The following is a 22257-nucleotide window of genomic DNA, read 5'->3' as shown; positions in this document are numbered from 1 at the left end:
GCAGAAACAGGAACTGTCATTCATTGTTGGTGGAATGAAAAATGCTACAGATACTTTGGAAGGCAGTTTGGCCATTTCTTACAAACTAAATTTCTGATCCAGAATCACGCACCTTGGTACTTACCCAAAGAAGCTGAAAACTTATGTCCACACAAAAACCTTCACACAGATGTTTATAACAGCTTTACAATTGCCAAAACTTTGAAGCAACCAAGATGTCCTAGACTAGGTGAATGGATTAATAAACTGTGGTACATTCAGACAATGGAATATTAGCACTCAAAAAATAATTTGTCAGCTGTGAAGACATGGAGGAAACCTAGATGTATATTACCAAGTGAAATAAGCCAATCTGAAAAGGACACCACATACTTTGTAATTCTAACTCTGACATTCTGAGAAGACAAAACTAGGAAGACAATAAAAAGATCAGTGGTTGCCAGGGGTTGGGGACAAGGAGTAAGGATAAATAAGTGGAACACAGAGGATTTTTAGAGCAGTGAAACTACTCTGTATGATACCATAATGGTGGGTACATGTCATTATATCTTTGTCCAACCCCCTAAAATGTGGAACACCAAGACTGAACCTTAATGTAAACTATGAACTTTGGGTGATAATATGTGTCAGTGTAGGTTCATTGATTGTAACAAACGTACCATTGTGGTGGGGGAAGTCGATAATGGAGGAGGCTGTCCATGTGTGGGAAAGCGGATATATCTCTGTATCTTCCTCTCAATTTTGCAGTGAACCTGAAACTGCTCTAAAAAAATAGTCTATTAAAAAAAAGTAGGAGAGGAAGAAATGCTATGAGATTTATGATATTCTTTGATGCTTACTTTGCATATATTGATTAATTTTATCAGTTTCCAAATATTACTATAGGAAGATGCTTTAAATTATAATTTAAAATTGTGAACACTGGGTTGTGAAATATTTTTCACTCAATTTTTTTTGTATTTACATGTTTTATATTTATTTTAATAACATGTTTTTATACATAAAATAAATGTTGTGTTAATAAGTTGCAAGTATAATGCATTGCATCTATTTCTAAACCAGTATGTGTTGAAAACTCTAGTTGTTTGCATGTATCTAAATTGGAGCTTTCACAAAATTATATATTCATTTACAAAGTGTGACAATATGTTTATTGAGACAAGTAAATATTTTGCTTAATAAGAAGTTTTTCTTTCTTTCCTTCTTTTACTTTTCCATAGACTTGCTGATTTCAAATAGCTGTATTCCCTTTCTGGGTTCATCAGAAGGACTGGATTTCCAAACTCTTCTGTTAGATGAGGAGAGGGGCTGGCTGCTCCTGGGAGCCAAGGACCACATCTTCCTGCTCAGTCTGGTTGACTTAAACAAAAATTTTAAAAAGGTTGGTTTATTTATATAAATAACTGATTGAGTTTATTTACTTTTATCTGTGCTCCTCTTCTGTTTTAAGTGACTCAATGTCAAATGCAGTAGGTCACTTACATTCAAAAAAAACATATTGCCTCTGATGTGCATTTTGGATTTTTATGGATGTAAGTACATATACATGTTCTTTATTAAGAGTGAATGAGTATAATACTAAAACCTCTGAAAATATGAATAAAAGGCATCAAAATTAGTAAATGTGTACTAGGCTGTACAGTAGAAAAGCCAAGTTTTGGATTGAAGAAATGGCAAGTGAGTTGGTTATTCACCAAGAATGAACATTTATATCTATAGCAATTGTAAAATTAAGTTTTTATTAACTTTCAGTAAACAAATAAGCATATCTGCAATTCATAGTGTGGCTATGGTAGCATTTTAACACCATACTGTTTTCTCCATACTATTATTTTACATCTGAACAGGTTCCTCCAATGGCCCAATCATTCTCAGCTATTGAAGATTAATGTCCCAACTATGGACTCATTAAGGACAATCTTAGCACTAAAAAAGGAATATACACTAGGTATTGAAAGTCCAAAAGGCAATTGCTCTTGTATCTCACCGTACCAACTAGCAGTGTGAAACCCAGAGGAAAGGGTGCTACACTGTAGGCCTTATCAATTATTATTAGCTAGTACTTTAGCAAATATTAATATCTGTGCAAGCAGAGATGAATACCAAGACTGGTAGGGATTAAATAATTGATCAGAAGACATAATATAGGGCCGAGCCCGTGGCGCACTTGGTAGAGTGCTGCGCTGGGAGCGCGGCGACGCTCCCGCCGCGGGTTCGGATCCTATATAGGACTGACCGGTGCACTCACTGGCTGAGTGCCGGTCACAAAAAAACGACAAAAAAAAAAAAAAAAAAAAAAAAAAAGAAGACATAATATATAGGGCTGGCTGGTTAGCTCAGTTGGTTAGAGCACGGTGTTATAACACCAAGGTCAAAGGTTCAGATCCCTGTACTGGCCAGCTGCAAAAAATAAAATAAAATAAATAAGTCATAATAGATGACCTATTCTGCTTCTATGAGGCTATTCGATTGATTGTTTGGGGGGTTTTGTTTGTTTGTTTATTTGTTTTTACCTTTTTTTCAGAAGCTTTGCAAAAAAAAAAAAAATTAGGAGATATTGCAAGATTTCAGGTCAGTAGTTCCCAATATAAGTTTGTCCCACTCAAAAAAGAGTTTTTTTTTTTTTTTGTTGTTGTTTTTTTTTTTTTTTTAGTGAGTCACATCTGAATATTTATTTTCTGTATATGATGGACTCTCCATCTCTAAAATGATATGACATCCTTATAGTTCTGTTGATGATTATATTTGTTGATGCTTAGGGTCAACAATTTCAAATGATCCTTAATGCTGAAATAAGACACATTACTATCATTTTACTTCAAGTGTAATTTCAGTTCCAGAGAAGGCAGTGCTGTCTTAAAGGTCTGGACAAGGTTTTCTTTTTCTTTTATTCCAGGAAGATCTCTTAACAACAAATACTTGAGATTTCTTAAATGACACAAAGCAATGATGCCTTTGTCTGTGACATTCCCACAGGAAATTATTTCCATTTCCAATATGCTTTTTTGTAATTTTTCAAGTTGACTAAGCCTCTGCAAACAGTTATCCTCGATATAATGACACTTGCATAGCCTTATTTTTTCAACATGCTCTAGGCCTTCCATATAATCAAATCCAATACTCCTAGGTCATCCTAGGACCTTGGACCTTGAAACTTCATATAGCATTTATTTACAATGCCCACTTTAACTTAACCCTCTAATTGTGAGGTGCTTTTTATAACTAAATATCCATTGCTCAGTTATTGGAGAATTATATGTTCTTAGGACTTTAGTGTGCATATACGTTAATATTGCTTAATTAATTCCTGCATTCAAACGATGTCTTTTGCTTTATAATCATTTGATTTTTAAGTAGGTCTTCTGCAAATTTTTGAAGTCTATTGAAGGAAAAAGAGTTATTTCTTATGAATGCTCAGAATTGATTAAAAAAAAAATCTTTGAATGAAAATCTATGTTCCTAGAAGAAAAAACGAGGTCTAAAATATTGCCATAGTTGTTTTTGACTTCTGTTCATAGAAACACACCTAGAAACTCTTAAGATTATCTTTTGCTAAATAAATAAATAAATAAATAAAAGTTATCCTGTAGCCTGGATATAGATTATAGTAAGGTAAAATTAGCAGTTGATAGTGTGCTAGAATTTGAAACCCTCCATTCTGACATTATAGCTTCATTCCATTTTTTCTTAAGGCTGAATTTTTTTCTTTAGTAATTTATTTTTAGAGAACTGATACTCCTAGAAGAGCTGATTGATGGTATCAAGTAATATCTCAATTGGCAGTAAAGGTCTAAGAAGGGATGACACTTTTTATGAAAGAGGCCAAAGAAAAGTCTTAGTTAGCTTTGCAGTTTTGCTTTAAGAGATGCTACATAGTTTAAAAGGCATTTTTTCAAATAGGTCCGTTTTAGTATAACCAAAAGCAATTCATACTTTTAAAGTAATTTGTTCTTGTTCTGTTCTCTGCCTTCAGGGATTGGGGAAAAGTCTATTTATCTGAAGTCAGTGTATTAGATCATTGCTTAAAATACATTCTGATAGTAGAACTTTCTTCTGTGACTATTTTAAGCAAACTCTCTTTGGCCATATTCCATGCCTGGAATGTGCTAATATTTAATAAAGTAAATGTTTATGAAATATCAATTTCTCTTATGATGTTATTGAAGTAAATGGCTATTTGAATACATTATAAAATTAGAGATTTTCTACACAACTGATACTTCTTTATATTTCTATAAAATGTATAATTCATTAGGGGGTTATGTACGCAATGGTAACAATTTATGTTTATATAGGTACCTACCATTCCAATTTCTATAAATCACTCCAGTGTTAAAAGGTACTCCACAGTAGCTAGTAAGTGTCAAGATGTAGTACTTTAGCAGTGTTTAGACCTATGTGGTTTGCATTGGCTCAGTGCCCCTCGGCAAAGATCCAAACTCCTCTGTGGAGGAAACCACACATGTTGGGACTCTGAGGGGCTGAAGGATGTCCTTTGTACTCTTTAGAGTTAGAGCAATCGACAACACATAATTGAGTTATGAGTGACTGGTTGGGAATTTTCTCCCCTGGGAAATTTTTATAAAAGAAAAAAATCTGTGGGAAATACTCAATTGAAGTAACATATATATTACTCTTATCAATTGGCATGGTGTTAGCTTAGAATAAAATACACCTACCTTGGACTGGTAAAAAATATAAAAAATAAAAATATTATATCATATAATAGGAATAATGTCCAGAGTCTGGGTGGCTCCAGAGATGGTAATATCATCTGCTTAACGATGTTATCAAGGACTTAGTTCTTTCTGTCTCTGTCTGCCAGTCTTATTGTTGGCATTATCCTTAGGTTGGTAGCAAGATGGCTGCAACAGTTTTAATGTCACATAACCAGGAAATGAATAGGGGAAAAAGATCATCACTTTTTATGTATGTCTCTTTCTTAGGAGCAAGGAAAACTTTTGCAGAATCTTCCTTTACATCTCATTGGCCAGAAATTCATCAATTCCAATTCCCAAACTTGCAAGGGGATTTGTTTATATAAATCATCTCAAGTGAAAGGAGTGTTCAGGAACCAATCACATTGATCGCTACACATACAGGAAGGGAGTAGAAAACAAGCTTTCCTAGAAAAGTAATTTACTTAGAGGCCTGGCTTTTTCACTTTAACATGGTAGCCCTAGGCAAACATAAAAGTTTTCTCAGCCAGTCATGAAGAAGTATAAAGATTTTCTAGTTCTACAAGGAAATTTTCTGGAAGAATTTATTTTTCTTTCAGGAGATAGCTTTGAAAAGTATTTATTGTCAGTAAAAATCTTTGAAATAATGTATTTTTAAAAAAATCTTTGAAATAATGTATTTTTTTTCCCACCCTGCATGGTAAAAATTGAAAAATTTGCTAACCTTCACCAATACTTCCCTTGCTTATATAAAAGTTCATTTGCCTCTGTAAAAGTTCTCTCTGTTTCTTAATTTAATCTAAGCTTTATGAAATCTGGTCTGCCGCAGATCTCTTCAATTTTGGTGATATTATTTAAGTTTTCTCCCTTTAATATTGTAACTGTTTTAAGGAGAGACATTGCTGGAAAGGAGTAGATTATAATTTAGGTCAAAGAATTAAAGAATATATCATTATTCTGTAGTAATAGCATTTAGCATTGTCTACTAAATATTTCATGGACAGAAAACATTTTAAAAACTCAAATAACTAAATATGACAAGTGTCATTGTATATATTTCTTAGCAGAATTATATATTTAAAATGCTACTTTTATTGATTTGGTTTTGTCAGTCTTTAAGCTTGAAACTATTTGGGATAATTTTTTAGTGACTAAATTTTTTATTTTTTTCTTTTCTTTCAACAAATGTCCATTGTCTACTGTTGGCAGTAAGAATGTTGTAATAGAATATAAAACTTAGGTCTTGTCATTGCTCATACCCTAGTAAGACAGACAAAGCATAACGTAGTTACAAGACAAGTCAGAAAATGTTTAAATGTCCAAAACAATGAGACATATCACATATCATAGGAATTGGGGATGGGGAAAAAATCACATATTGTGCATGGATTTGAACTAGTTCAAGATACATGAGCAGAATTTGGATTAGTGTTTACTGGTTTTTTAAATGGTTTACATTTGAATTTGGAACTTGGGGCTTATTGTTATTTTGCTGTTCAATTAGGATGGGTAAAAACATGTTTGAGAAATGGAGCAGAAGAAAGTTTATTCTTTCTTCTGTGTGTAGCTCTCTCAGAGTTTAAGCTAAGGGAGGTGGATTTTTCTACCCGAGCCTTTAACTTCCTACCCTATCTCTCAAGTCAGAGGAAGTATGTAAAAGAACTTTAATAGTCCTTGAGAAAGGTGGTCAACTGTTGATGGACATTTACATTCATTTATCATTCATTTATAAGTGATGCATTAGAAACCTGTTCTGTGTACACATTATAATAATAAAAATGTTTGACATTAGTTCAATATGGTTTAAGGACCTATGTTTTCTAAACAAATGATTCTAAACTATATTATATCTGTCATTTTGACTGCAAGTGAACATTCTCTACCTCAACTAGCCTTAAGTAGTCCTAGCAATAATTCACGTAAAATCCAGAGCTCTCTCCATATAAACTTCAGGACTAATATATACAAGCTGAAAGCCTCCCTCTTCCTCTTTCTCAGTCTTTTTTTAAATGGAGTCATAGTTGATAGTGGAAAAAAAAAAACAAAACAATCCACTACTCTGTTTGGTTATGTTTCTTAGTTAGACTTCTGATTTAATGAATTGTTGGGATCCTTCCATCTGAAAATGTTACTTATTTTGGAAGAAGTTCAAACTTGCATGGGTAGAATAAGTCTCTAAATCATGATGCAAGCACAGGTCACAAAAACAATGATTTATTAAACTGACTACTGCTTTTGTATCCATATTACTCAAGCATTTGTTTCTTGATTTTCTTTATTTTTTCTTTCTTTCTATTTTTTTTTTAAGGTGGGCTCTAGCAGCAGGTAAGTAGTCTAATAAGAAGTAAGCTTACTCTGAAACCACAATTATTATTTATTTTACCTGCTAATCTGACAGTTACTGATATGTCAGCCCATGTCAGTATAAGACAACATTATTTTTCCTTCTGAAATCCCTGTCTAGCTCTGTGGGGCTAGTTCTTCTCCCGGGCCTGGTCAATAACTCCAGCTAGCCCCATAGCTCTCGAGGCCACTCGAGGTAGTACAGACAATTGTTATCTAGAAATTAAAAGGTCCAATCTAATGTCAGAAAACTCCCAACTTCATTTACAATTGCACTCCGCTTCCTCTGCCTGTCCCCGCTTGGGCCTGCCGTGTGAGGGAGGCGCCGGCAGTGGGGAGATGTTCAGAGTCTTCTCTGTGGCCCCCACCGAGCAGTCCTCCTCCCCAAGCTTGATAACCACATTGTAAACCCCTCCAGAGTCAAATCAGGAGGAAAAAGAAAGAGTAGAAAGAGGTTCAGAGAAACATTTACTGGCATTGTCAGAGGGACATCACTTCTTGACTTTCTGGCCTTGTCAGATGTTTAAAGTTGACTTTTCTGGAATAGATGCCTTTGTGAGTTTTTGGAATCCCCCCTTTCTGGAGTTCTTTTCCTTACAGTTCTCTGGAATAAGGGTGACTGCATTTCGCCCCTGGCAGGTATGTCTTCATTCTTTATCCTGAGACAGATTCAGTGTCACCAAGTGTTCGCTTCTGGAGTCTTTTCAATCAACCCTCTTGAATGGGAGGACCACAGTTCACTTCGTGACATCCCATTTTTGAGCATGGCTCGCATCTGTTCCATGGAAAGCCATTACGTGCTTTTTCTGGACATGCTGTGGAATACTATGACACTAATTTAGCCATGTTTTTCATTGCAGCTAATTTAGCCATGTTTTTCATTGCAGCTTGTCCCTCTTTCCCCTTTAGAATTCAGTCCACAATGTCCCACAAAAGCATGTTCAATGGGCCAACCCCATGGCTCACTCGGAAGAGTGCAGCACTGGGAGCACAGGGGCACTGGGAGTGCCGAGGCCACAGGTTCAGGTCCTATATAGGGATGGCCAGTGCGCTCACTGGCTGAGCGTGGTGCGGGCGACACCAAGCCAAGGGTTACTATCCCCTTACCGGTCACAAAAAGCATGTTCAATAGCAAGTGCTTCTTGAGGTTACATCAAACCCCCTTCTCTGGCCCCTGCTCTTCACTCCTGGGGGTTGTAGGACTTATGATACAACTATCTCAGAAGAAATATCTTTCTCAAGGGGAAGGAAAGAAATTTCAAATCTCCGGTTTCTATTTTATAGCTTTGACATGGGTAAAATAGTCTAAGTCATTCTTGGCCACCTACTTTGAAAGCTTTTGCATCTTGAGGTAGCACCTCATTTTTTGCCTTGGGTAAAACATCTCTTTTAACATCATGCTATCCTATCAAAGCTATAAAATAAGATCTCGAAAAAATATTGCCTTCTGGCTAAGATAAGTGTAGTATCTGTTCTTATCAACATTGACCCATTTTTAAATAATCTTCAAAATGTATTTTCAGGGCTGGCCAGTTAGCTCAGTTGATTAGAGTGCCATGTTATAACACCAAGGTCAAGGGTTCAGATATCCATACCAGCCAGCTGCCTATATGTGTGTGTGTGTGTGTGTGTGTGTGTGTGTGTGTGTGTGTGTGTGTGTATAAATATATATAAATATATATTTTTAAATAGTTTACTTTTATTTTGAGATAACACTCAATCGTGTTTATTTTTTATTCAATTAATTTAAAGATACTTTCTCTTGAAACTGATATGTGTGAACATTAAATGTCATATATAAAGTGTTCAAAGAATTGCTATATTAAGAATCAAAAGTGAAGATCTTCTTTAACTAGGCCTCAACAAAAGCCTGTCAGTTAAACCTTCTACTTATAGTACTGAAGGTGAAATAAGTATAATACTTAAACATTTCTGTCTGAAACAATTTACATTTATTTTTGATGTAAAAATACTTTTTAACTTTTGAAAAACTGTTTAATGTAAAAAATACTAAATATGATTCTGGATAAAAAGGAAGTTTTTGTATAGGTTTACAAATGAGAAAATAATATATGAAAACAATATGCAAATTGCATGGCCTACCTAAGGCAACTTCATATTTTTATGGAATAACTTGAGACTATTTCATTTCACCTTGCTAAAATAAGATTTAGGTCTCCACGTTTATTTACGAACTTTACTCTTTTGGTTATTTACTCTTTTGGTTATACAAGTCAGCCTGTATACCGCCATCTTCAGCAAACCTTTTTAAGGAACATTTATTTAAGAACTTTACTCTTTTGGTTATTTGGTTATTAAGCCAGAAGGTCATCAGAATTATTTAAAAGGGGGCTTGCTGGTTAGCTTAGTTGGTCAGAGTGCAATGTTATAACACCAAGGTCAAGGTTCAGATCCACACAATGGCCAGTCGCCAAAAAAAAAAAAATATGTTTAAAAAGAAACATTGGATAAAACTTAATCCAACTTGGACACTTGAAGAGGATTGACTTTTTAAATTTTTTATCAAAATGTAAAGTAATTCCAGGTTTACATATGCGACAGATTTTTTTTTTCCATCTAGCAATGGTAATGTAATTTTTGTGTTATTTTTCTCCTTATTTAACGTGAAAATGGGGTGTGTAATTATAAAAATGACTCAATTACTTGAAATTCATCAAACTATTCTCTTATTTTTGAGCACTTATATTACAAAAATAACTAAGCTAAATAGTTTGTAATTTTAAACGTAATAATTTTCAGTGGAATATTTAAACATTCTTCTCTGCCTAACATAAAAAGGATTTTGTTATTTCTCTTTCTTTAAGGAAGTCTAAAACAAGAGGGTTTTCATACATGAGGATTCTGCACTTGCTTATTTTATATTGAGTATAAGCAGAAATTCTTTTATAAACCAGAATGACCTTCTGACTCCAGTTCTATTAACTTCCTCTATGGCTGAAAAAGACATTTCTGTCTAAAGCTGTACCCTACAATCTGTTATTGAGGGGAAAAAATCAGAGCAAATAATCTTCTCACTTAAAATCAATTACTGATCAAAGAAAATTGCCATCTTTTTAAATCATGTATAATACTTGAAATTAATAAAATATGAACACTGGGAAACCATGTGGATATCCCAATAAATTAACTTTGGTCTTAGGCACCCTGCTTAGTTTCATGGTGATTAATCTGTTCCTATTGCCTGCCGAGCACATGTTGGCTAGTAACCACAGAGGCAGAACAATCAACTCGTTCATGGATGTGCTGGCTCCCCAGCCTGGGTGCTGATGTGCAGGTCCCATCTGGTCACTGTAGTGTATTGTCAGGATGTTATCAGACTGCTCACACTCCTGCCAAACTTCCAACAAGGCTCCTTCTCTGTCTGCAGTTCTAAGGGAAACTCTGCAGGTCCCTTTCCAACACGCAATTATTAAGTACTTACTATGTGTGCATTACTATGTGTGGACCAGGTGATAAAGAGAGTAGGAAGAAGCAGCAATGCCCCTTGACACTGCAGATCACTGGTCACTAAATTTCAATGAGTCATAGTCTTCTTTAAGACTATAATGGAAGCTATGAGCAGCATTCCTTACAAAGGTTTCAAATCCAGCCATAAGAGCAATTGGACCACAAATTCAAAATTACCAATCCATTTGTGGATTTCTTGAAATTTATTTTAACTTGTATGGTACATTAGCATTTCTCTCTCTTTCATGAAATACTTATTTATTAAGCTTTTATATTCCTACCACCCTTCTAGATGCTGGGAATACAGTGGAGAATAAAACAGGTTAGGCCTCTGTTCTCATGGTGCCTCTAATTTTGGGGGGAGGGGGTGGATGGAGAGGAAAAAAGGAAACACATAAAATATTAATTCTTGTCAAATGTTATTTTAAAAAGTGTGGTTGTGTTTCTGGGAAACTACTTCAGATCAGAGAAGGCCTTTCTGGGGAGATGATATTAAAACTGACACCTATTTATAAGGGGATTATCTAGAGGAGGTCAGATGTATTTAGGGTAAAAGATGCTCTATCTGGAGGTTAATAATGAGATAATTTTTGAATAGTAGCATTATCTGGCATACAGCAAGAGTTCATTAAATGTTAACCGTAAATTTTGCTCAAATTGGTATTAACTTGGTAGAGATCCATGCTTTGAGGCTGGGCTATGGAGACCTACAGCTACCTAAAATAATGTGCCAAAGAGTGGTGAAGTAGGGATTCAGACTCGTGTCTTCTAATTTCACTGCATTTCATTGAACTTTACACCTAGAGAAAGTACCAAACTAAATTTACTTGCAAAAAAAAAAAAAAAAAAGTGCCAGGTGGATATGATAATCACACATGGAATCAAAGAGATGGTTGGTGAAAGAAAGCTAAAAGGCAAAGGAGGATTTTGAGCCGAGTTCAGAAAAAGGAAAGGGGAGACAGTTGTCACCCAAGGCTTTATGAAGGATGCATCATGGGCAGACTAGGGGAAAGCGCACTTTAGACTCTATGCCTGGAACTCCATCTTCTGTATTGAAGGATATTTTCTTGGAAAACTTGTAACCCTGCACTTATATGTAAATCAGAAAAAAATAAAATAAAAATAAAATAATAAAAAAAACCAAACAGAGAATTAAACTTCCCATCTGTAACAATTTCTGCCTAGGCCAGTTTCATTATGCAAGCTTTACCTGTGGTACTCCTGTCCTTAGTTTTTAATACGTCCTTTTTCGAGCTCAGATCTCCTGCCTCCTACCTGTCCTTGGAGCCCAGAGCAATCATTGTTCTCTTAATTGTTGAAATCCTTGTACCATGTGGCATTTAGAGCAACATTTTTCCAACTTTTTTACAACCATTCAAAAACTTGTATCCTGTTGTTTGATAGAGATTGCCACTATCTCTAGGTTCTGAATTTTTGTCTTTAATTAGGTTTTTTGAACAAGTTGCAACTTCCTCTTGTGTGTCCCATTCAGTGTTTTAGTATCTCTGAATTAGGACAAAGGGTGTTTGACTGACCTTCCACTTGCTGACTTGAGTCAATTAAATTGCTTCTCCAAAGATGAAACGAAGAACAGATATAATTAGAATTTCCTTCGGATGTTATAAGGCCTTATCATTATTTGAATGTTTCTGTAAGTTGCCTAATATTAAATAATTAAAAATACATTGCCTGACATTTTCACTTTACTAAATGATACTTGTTAATGAATTATATAAATTATGAATGAAACAATAATTGTTAGGGACGATGTAGTTTTTTTTTGTTTGTTTGTTTGGGTTTTTTTGAGTTCCTCCTACTTTTTTCTCCAAAGTGAAGTAAAAATTTTTGATTTTGGATAGACAAAAGCAACTAAAGTCAATATAAAATAAGTACATCACAGGTTGTATTTTTAAATTCATGCAGTTTTCTCTGTATTTTTATGAGAAAATTATTACTAAATTCCTTTTAAATTATGTTTAAAATATAACTCTATGGCACAAGCACATGTAAGGAGGCACTGAAGAGAATTTTCATTTTATTAGAATGATTTATTTTCATATTGGTAATCTATATTCTATAACTTTAGTAGAAAAATAGGCGTACATATATATTTTTAGAGGTTAGTATTTGAGTCTTCCAAGTATAGTATGAAAATATTAATTCTTTGGAAATGATCAATTAGGGACTATTACCAAGGCAATATAAACATACTAACATAGTTAAATCAGTAAATTATAGAATATGGGAACTGGTTTATCAGACATAGTCATTTTGCAATGTTTACCCATAAATGATCACTTCCAAGTGAAAAAATTTTATATATTTATTTACTTGTATTTTCTGTTGTCAACTAGATCTATAAGAATTAACACTCAAATTAAAACCAATTTACAAGCCATAATTGTTTATAGTGGCTCATTTGTAGTTACACCCTGGATGATTAACCCAGGAGGAATTCTTGGGCTCATCTGGATCCACAGAGAAGATCTCCTTTGATTTCTGAAGTTTCTGCACATGGGTGGGGAGAGCAGCAATAAGCTGTCTACATATTTGCAGTGGTTTATATCAAATCCCTAAGGCCCCAAAGATCACTTCCCACCAGAACTATAGCCTTAAAATCTGAATCTGTATCACACAAGGTTAATTAGGAACTAGTGTTCCATGGGAATATTTCGGGACAGTTGAAATAGTGCAGTTATGCAAGTGGCATCTCTGCTTCTGGTATGACTCTGAAAAGTGAAAGAAAAATATCTGGGGTTAACACTTTAAGGGAGTAGTACAGCTGCATCAACTTTTAGAAACAGGGGTATGTGCTTTGTTTTGTGCTACTAAATGCAACTTTTAATATACCTACATATTGTGGGTGTAAGGTACTAAAGTGCAAGAAAAAGTATATGGCATTTTATTGCTGATAAATTCATGAAGCAGTGAGAATATGCGTAATTGCCACACTGAAATTGTTCACATTATCTAGTGATCAAGAGAAGTGACTTCTTACAAATATTGTGGGACATTGTATTTTCAAGTGTATGGTGTGATTTTTGTCTAAGAATGGGTCAATCTCAAAGTGTACTGACTGGTCTACTAAAATAATCTAAGAATATCAGGCATCTCTTGAGCTTTTCTATGACCCATGCTGAAACTTGAGACTATATGTGAGATATATAATATTCTATACTCAATCAAAGTTAACATCTCTATCTCTCCCTCCATGTATCTGTGTGTGTCCTTCTCTGTCTCAATTTCTCTCTTACTGTTTTCCCCTTCCACATCCACCTACTCCCCCATGTAATTAGACTAGAAAAATATGGAACTAGTGGAATGCTATTTTATATATGTGTGTGTATTGCACATTATTTGTGTCAGTCACTTCAAAAGATTATTGAAAAACAGAATTGTTACTTGAACATATTTTTGCCAACTCTGTATAAGTCTAAGAGTGTGTTTTAAAAAAATTTTTTTTGTCTCTCTCTGTTTTTAGATTGAATTGAGGAAAATTCAGTTTTAAAAAATTCTTTATCAATTAGGAATCCAAAGGAATATTTTTTAAAAAAGCAACCCTTTATTCTAATGACTAGGTGGCAAGTAAAAGAAAATCCTACCATAAATCGTAATTAAAATGACATCTTTTAAATATTGGCACAACTACAATGAATTTTTTTTTTCTTTCTAAGTAAATATTTAGATTCTGGAACATAATCAGATATCTCATAGGTTGTTGTTACTGAGTAAGTCTCTTTGCGATTCCTAAATTCTTGACAGCATTGTGTCAAAATAAGCCAGTATGTAATCTCAATAAATCCTTATTTTGAAGACTTGAATGTTATATTAAGAAGTAAAATTTTCTTGTGACACTGTCTTAGAATCCCTGTGCCATGATAAAAATGATCCAAGGATAATTTCTATTTTCATCAGGTTCTAGACATTAAGGTATTAAAGATGAATAATGAGAAGATAGATGACATTTTTGGGAAAAAATCTGTTATGTAAACAAAGATTGGAATATTTATATAAATTGGCTACTGGAGTTCAACAAATTCTCAGAGCTTGTGTACCTTTGTACAACATTTACCTGCTAATCAAAAAGCCAATTCTCTTAAGCTCATAATTAGTTTTATTGTTGCATTAACTAGGATGATACAACTCAATTTACAGTTATATGACTTATAATCGATAACTGAAAATGTATGACAGAGCCCTTAAAGCACCTTTTAGAGACTAGCATTCCTTTGCAAAGAGAATAAAATATGCTTTGCTATTTTAGTGTTAAGTCTCTAACAAAATTAGAGTTGAAACTGTTAAGCTAAACAAAACTAAACTGTTACATTGGAGATAAAACGATTAAAAGCAAGTAATTTTAAACAATGGCTCAAAACTAGGGAGGGATGAAGACTTTGTTTACCACGAAGTGCTCCTTAGTGCTCCCCGGGCACAGTGTCTTCATTCTTCTCACTCTGCATCTCCCAAGAAAATGTAGTTACTCTGTCTATTGTGCTGTCCTCCTGACTCAGATCTGAGCACCTCAATCCCATGCCTCTCCTGGCATACAGAAAGTGCTTCATAATTTTGTGTCTAATGAACAAATGATTAACGAACAGTAACTGCTTGGTGTTAACTGTGAAACTTTCACTTATATTTCAAAAAGGATACAAAGATTGTTTCCACATCTTGTCATTCTTTAAACAACTCCTTCCTTTGGAAAGCACCAATGAATACATTCAAACTCAGTTTTGGAGACAACATTTATCTTATAATTTGTTTTAACTCAATCACCCAAGACACTGGTTTGATGTAAAAAATAAAACCCTGTGATGATCTTTCCTCTCTTCAGGACTCATTTACTTAACATGAAAAAAGTTCTATATTTTCTTTTTTCCCTATAGTATTAATAACAATAAGATATGTAACTCTGGACAAATCTATACATATTTGTCCTAAATTTATTTTTGAAAAGTGATTAAATCTGACCATCATCTAAAACAGAAAGAACAGGATCTGACATAGTGAAATGACTCAAAGAAATATTAATCTAGACTAGAGATTAAATACAATGAGCTAACGTTAAACCAATTGACAGATCATGGATATGTATTCTGTGTATTGTATTCTGTTCCATTATTTAAAGTTGGCCTTCGAAAAATCATTAAAATATTGAAGAATCAGCAAGTTATACCATTCCAGTTTTGCAAGAGAAAAAAGTTCTGGAGATTGGTTACATACCAATGTGAATATACTTAACATTATTAAATTGTACAGTTATAATGGTTAAGATGATAAATTTTATGCTATGTATATTTTATCACTATTAAAAATAATAATAAAAATAGAATTAGTGAGAAAAAAGTGAGAAGATACCTTGAGCTCATAAGCTCAAATATGGAGCAAAGACTTCTTAAGTATAAGATGTTATTTTAAAGGAGAGGAAACACTCAGTTCAGTATTCTGGCTACCAATGGTTAAACACAAACAAACATACAGACAAAAACTTAAAGATACTTTCAAATTCCCTGCTAGCTGCACTGTTTTATTTTTATTATTTATTTATTTAGGACTTCACGATTCTGGGTTCATGACTGACTGTTATCAATTTGTCCATGTGTGGCCCATCTGATGTATCTACTTATTAACCTACATTGCTTGTTTTTAATTATGTGTTAAACATCTGAAAACACATCATTCAGAACAAAATCTAGGATCTGGTAAATAACCTGTTTCTTACCACAAACTCATTCCTTTTTTTTTTTTTTCCTTCCATCTTGGTTAACAATTTTTCTAAATCTATCTACATATGTGCCTCAAATGTGTCTGTCTTATTTTAGTTGTTTTGAACTTTATTCTAAGGGGATCCTGCTCTTTGTAATTTTGAGAGATGTTCTTTTGTTTTAACCTAATAATGAATTGCCAAGATTCACTCATACTGATTAGTGTTGCTGCTGTTCATTGATATTGAGTACTGGATACTATTCCAAATTGTGTGTGAAAGTACAATTGCAATGATTTAAACCATTTCTGAATAAATAGCATTTTTAGGCCCTTATTGTGAACCACATCAAGGTTGGCTCACCACTTGAACCTACTGCTGGCTCAGCCACCCTGCCTGTATACACCTTTGCATTGTAATTTGTGGGTTCTCAAAATGTTCTCTAAATGAACAACCTTACTTCATTTTAAAATCTCAATAGTTTTATTGTATTTGTCTATGATGAGAGCTTTGAGTGCTATTCTCTGTTGTTCTTTATTTAGAGACATAAAACCCTAAAATTTTACTATCAAGATAATATCATATAAACATTGGTGACTTCTAAATCCTTTGTTAATTCCAGGTTTAACAAGTCAGGGTATTCCCTCAGGATATTTTCTTTTTTCCTCATCCGTTAAAACATTTTCTGTTAACACTGGTGAGAAACAATAAAAGTCTGTCAGGAACTCTTGGAGCTTACATTATAAGCATCTCAGAGCTTGCTTTTCTTGTTTCTTCTTGCCTGTGGCTTAACAGAGAGCATTCTTTCTGTAAGCTAATGAAGTAACCTAACTGTTTGAACTTTATTTTGCAAAAACCTCCTGACAGAATTCCTAAATTTTGTTTAAAAAAACAAAAACAAAAACAAAACCCCACCTTCTAATAAATTTAAGACTGTTGAGCATAATTAAAAGTTGCTAACCAGAATTTGGTGCCCTAGACCTTAATTATTTGCACAAATAAATTTAATATTAATAGTTGAAACCCTCAGTTCAGTAGACTTTGGGTCAGATTGTGGCTCTGTCACAAACTAATTTTGTGGCCCTCGACACGTTCAACAGCTGTATGAGTAAGATTTCTGACCTGAAAAAGGGAAGAATAAGTAAAGCTATCTTACTGGGTCATTGTGAAATTTAAGTAAGATAATGCTTATAAAATGTTTAGCTGAGTGACAGATGTGTCTGAGCTCTATGTATGTTAAATATTGTCAACAATTTCACATCGATCCTCGGCTTCGAGGGGTAACTTATACTTGTGACAGCGAGCTTTTCCTATCACCCCATTGTACATGTTTATAATGCACCATCACTTTGAGTCAACACAGAAAAACAGGGTACTTAGAGCCTTTTATTTAGGCAAACACTCATGTGAAATTCTGTTGATATCACAATGAGAACTTATGGCCCACTGAACATAATTTATCTATTATTACATACCTTAAAAGAGAAACTGGAAGATGAACAAACAAAAATGTAAGGTCCTACACAGTTCTTTTTAGAAACTTTTCAGAGTGGCTTTGGAAAATATTTAAATCTTGAAATTCCCACATTGCCTCTAAAATCATGTTTAATATCCATTCTTTAATTTCACACATTCACTTCTCTAATCAGAAATTTAGGGTGTTAGGGTGTTTTAGATATTCAGATCCTAACATACCTTCAAATGTTTTACAGATTTATTGGCCCGCTGCAAAGGAACGAGTGGAATTATGTAAATTAGCTGGAAAAGATGCCAGCGTAAGTATAAAACTTTGAAAATTATCTTTGTTAAACTGGTACTAATATGATAGTAAATATTTATATTGTGTTTTATTGAATTACTGGCATTAATGTATTATTTTTAAGACTAAACAAGCATATTATTTGTAAAGATTAATGTGGTGTAAAATATTTCTACCTTGCCAAAAGCAATCATATTATTCACAAAAATTCATAAATTTAGAAATACTGCACTTTTTAATGTAGTAATTCTGAATATTTTTTTAAAAAATTAGAAACACATTAAAATATTTAAAAATACATCAGAAAATTGTATTTTTAAGAATATATAGTTTTGGCCGAGCCCGTGGCGCACTTGGTAGAGTGCTGCGCTGGGAGCGCGGCAACGCTCCCGCCGCGGGTTCGGATCCCATATAGGACTGACCAGTGCACTCACTGGCTGAGTGCCGGTCACGAAAAAACGACAAAAAAAAAAAAAAAAAAAAAAAAAAGAATATATATTTTTAATTTATATACATGTATTTTGTAAGTGTACACAAAACCATCAGTTATAGCATCACTAACATACAATTAATATTTCATTTCATTTGAGTTGAAATTAAACTTAAAACACTTAGTAGTATTCTTTCACATGGTGACATTGTAGAGGTAACAAGAAGAATTGGTTGAGAATGAATGACACAGCATTCCGGCACAAGAATTAGAAATAATTTACTCTAAAATTTACTTAATAACAATGATATGAAATAACTTATAAAAGATAAATAGGGGGGCCTAGTGTAAACTTTTAATTTAAGATACCTTAAGGACGAGAGAAAACTTTTAGACAGGTATGACTAACTATTCTTTTTTGGTGTGGTCCTGTCTGGATTGCTTTTGCACTAAGTAGTCCTGCAAACTCCCACAAAGTGTGTTAGCTGTTCTATCTCCTGCAAGGACTGGAGAGTGTGTGGCTCTGATTGCCTCCTTTCCCCATCTGAGTGCCAGATGCTCTGTGCTCTGCCCTGAATTCTTACACTTCAATGATGGGGAGAATTGCTCTTTTTCAGCAAAATTAATCATATCCTGAATGTATCTCAAGATGAAAACCTTGGGCAGAATCATGGATTCTGAGGCTTTTTTGCAACATCCTCTAATGTTACCTGTAACAACAATAACACAAGGGTGTGAAGCTGAGCAATGCCTATTTTTAATAATAATGGATAGTGTGTTATATGAAAGCATAATTCAGTTAAAAAATTCTCAATGTGATATAAGTAAACAATGTGACACAAGATGCTTAATGAATTGAGGGGAGGCCTAGAAGACAAAGTATCTGAGACAACAGGTTAGTTCACTCATTTGTTCATTCATTTATTCAACAAATATTTATAGAGAGCCTAAAGGTATGTGTGAAATGGTATCTATCATAATGGAGCTTTCATCTAAAGGGGCATATAGATATTACTCAAATGATAACATACATACTAACATGACTTCAAAACAAAATAATAAAAAATAAATAAATAAACGTGGTTCTGCCTGATTTTGTATTATGTCAGAAATACATCAGGGAGTGTTAGTGTCAAATGTAATGGGAAACAGCTTTTACATTTATTTTACTAGAAACGTAAGAGATTAAACTATTGTAGAATATATTCTTCTTCCTCCCATAGCTCTAATATCTTCACTCTGTTCAACATCCCAACACTGAGCAAGTGCCCAGGTCTGCAAAAATACCAATATTGAACATGTAAGGAAAAAAGGCTTTGTTTATGAGAGTTTTCAAAATTATTTTGTTGAATGAACAGAAGCATGGTATAACCAACATAGACATTTCATATTTTGTGTTTGACCAATATTGAGTTTATAATGATGAGGCAAGTAGGAAAACAGTGTTTTTAATTTACTGCAGTAAACTAATGTCAAATTTCCCATGATGTAGATGAGAGAAACACACAAGGTTAAACAGTCAGTGAAGGTTTAAACAGTGACAGTGTTCTCACTTCAGTATGTTCACTAATTCCAGTTATATAGTAACTTAATTACCCCTCTTATTAAGTTAAAGCAAATGGTGATAAACTTTTCTGGAGATGGTATCCTTGAGGACTCTGAATATGGAACATATTCTTCCAATTTGATTCTATTTGTGAGCTAGTGATTACCTCTAATCTTAAAGCACATCTACTGCTAACACAGGATTAGTGACATGGGAGAGTTTCTCTTTTTACTAAAGTCCATAAAATTTGATGTTGAATCATTTAGGGATAATACAAGCCTTTGTCTCCTCATTTTTAATTTGTCTCTTTAAAATAATGTACTACTGTAGAGTTACTAATAATAGCTAACACTTTCATAGCAGTTACCGTGTTCAAGGAACTGCTTTCAATGCTTTACATTCATAATCTCATTTAATCCTTATAACACTATATGCTAGATTTTATTATTATTCCCTATTTTCCATATGAGAAAACTAAAGCCAGAAAAGTTAAATGACTTGTCCAATATTACATATTTGATGAATAGTGAAGCCAGGAACTGAATCCAGAGGTCTTGCCCCTTGTTCTGTGTTCTTACATAGCACTATAAAATCTGCACGTAAGGTCTAAAAATTGTATCTCTCTAATAATTTTTCTCTTCAGTATACCATACTGTAGATCCTCATTTGAACAGCATTGCACAGATTTTGATTAACAGAAAACTGAGACAAGTCTGTGGTTTTATCAACGTCTTTTATTCGCGTTGGCATTACCCTTTCTTTTCCCACCTCTCTAGTAATTTTTGCCTGCTTCCCAAGAGTGTGTTTAGGATTAACAAGTGTTTGGAAAGACTGTCCCTTTACACAAAGGTACTGTATAACTGCAAAATGGTGAATTATTTACCATAATGAAAGTTAGCTAATTGGAGCTGGGAGGCAGTGGAGAATAAGGAAACAAAAGAGAATTATTCCACTTTCTTGAACACAGTCCCCAGTTTAATCCAGGGACAGGGAGAGGTGACAGGAAGATATTTGGTAGTATTTTGCTCCTGTTTAGATGACGGTTATTCAAAAGAAAGTCACCAAAAATGTCTTTAGTCCTGCCTATAAAGTACTGGTTAAACAGCTCAGTCCAGGCAAAAGAAAGTACAGGGTGAGGGCAGCCTTAGCTCTTTTTATCAGCTTAACTGAAGAGGTTCATAGCACAGAGTTAGAGGATCTTCCACTTCTAAAGTTCGAGGATTACATTATTTGATTTTTTTTTTAACCTTTCTTTTTTTTAAAGATGACTGGTAAGGGGATCTTAACCCTTGACTTGGTGTTGTCAGCACCACGCTCTCCCAAGTGAGCTAACTGGCCATCCCTATATAGGGATCCAAACCCGTGGCCTTGGTGTTATCAGCACCACACTCTCCCAAGTGAGCCACTGGCCAGCCCAATTTTTTTTAACCTTTTAAGAAAATCTAAAAATAAAACAAAGAATTCATTGTAAAAATGTTGCAAATTACGTACAAAAAACGGAAAAAGGAGTCATTTATAAATACCTCCTCTCCCAGAGATAGCTGGTGACATTTTGATGTTTATTCTTCTATCTTATCTATTTACTATTTTTCGGAATGAAATCATTGTTCCTTAACACATTTTTTTTTTTTTCACTTCACAGACTGCCATGAGCATTTTCCCATGTCATTAAATTCCTTTTTATAACACTACTTTTAATAGCTACACTACATTCCTTTAGACATTATTTCATCAATCCCCTATTGTTAGAAGTTTGGTATATATCCAGTTTTTACTATTGCAGATGATACTGCACATGAAAAACTCTATATATAAATATTGCAAGCATCTTTGATATTGAATAGGCTTTTACTAAACATAATTTTTTTTATAGACATATTGCCAAATTGCCCCCCAGAAAGTTCATGCCTCATATACTCTAGCCAGCAGTGCATGATCATGAGAAGGTATATTTCCATGTACCTGGCTAATATGGGATACAACATATATTTGATGTTTATTACAAATGCATAAATGGATAAAACATATTTTACCTTTGCCAACAAAAATAAAAATTATTTTTACTCTTTTAGCTTGAAATTCTTTCATTGTTACAAATACTAAAGATTTTATATAGTTGTAAAAGTAGGATTTTTTAAACCGCATATCCTTACAATTTGTTCTTTTTAAATTTTAGTGTTTGCATTTTCCTTACTGATTATTTTTAGATTATTTATAGATTTATGAAACATATATATGTATACATGTATATGTTAATGTACACACACACATATATATTATTAGTTTGTGCTTCACTCATGGAAAAATATTTTTTATCAGTTATCTTATTTA

The 22257-nt window shown here is 33.7% G+C and overlaps 1 protein-coding gene across 1 annotated transcript in view; it reads left to right on the top strand.

Moving 5' to 3' along the window:
• Nucleotides 1–22257, top strand: part of SEMA3D (semaphorin 3D) — a 124448-nt gene that overhangs the window by 20031 nt on the left and 82160 nt on the right. The window contains exons 2-3 of the mRNA XM_063100692.1: nt 1221–1381; nt 17904–17966. Coding sequence (XP_062956762.1) covers nt 1221–1381; nt 17904–17966 — 224 coding nt within the window. The remainder of the gene's footprint in view (nt 1–1220; nt 1382–17903; nt 17967–22257) is intronic.

The sequence above is a fragment of the Cynocephalus volans genome, chromosome 6 (assembly GCF_027409185.1).
Source record: "Cynocephalus volans isolate mCynVol1 chromosome 6, mCynVol1.pri, whole genome shotgun sequence".
In the NCBI taxonomy this organism is placed as follows: Eukaryota; Metazoa; Chordata; class Mammalia; order Dermoptera; family Cynocephalidae; genus Cynocephalus; species Cynocephalus volans.
Note: the sequence above shows the minus strand (reverse complement) of the source record. Positions and strands in the feature narration are given on the sequence as shown.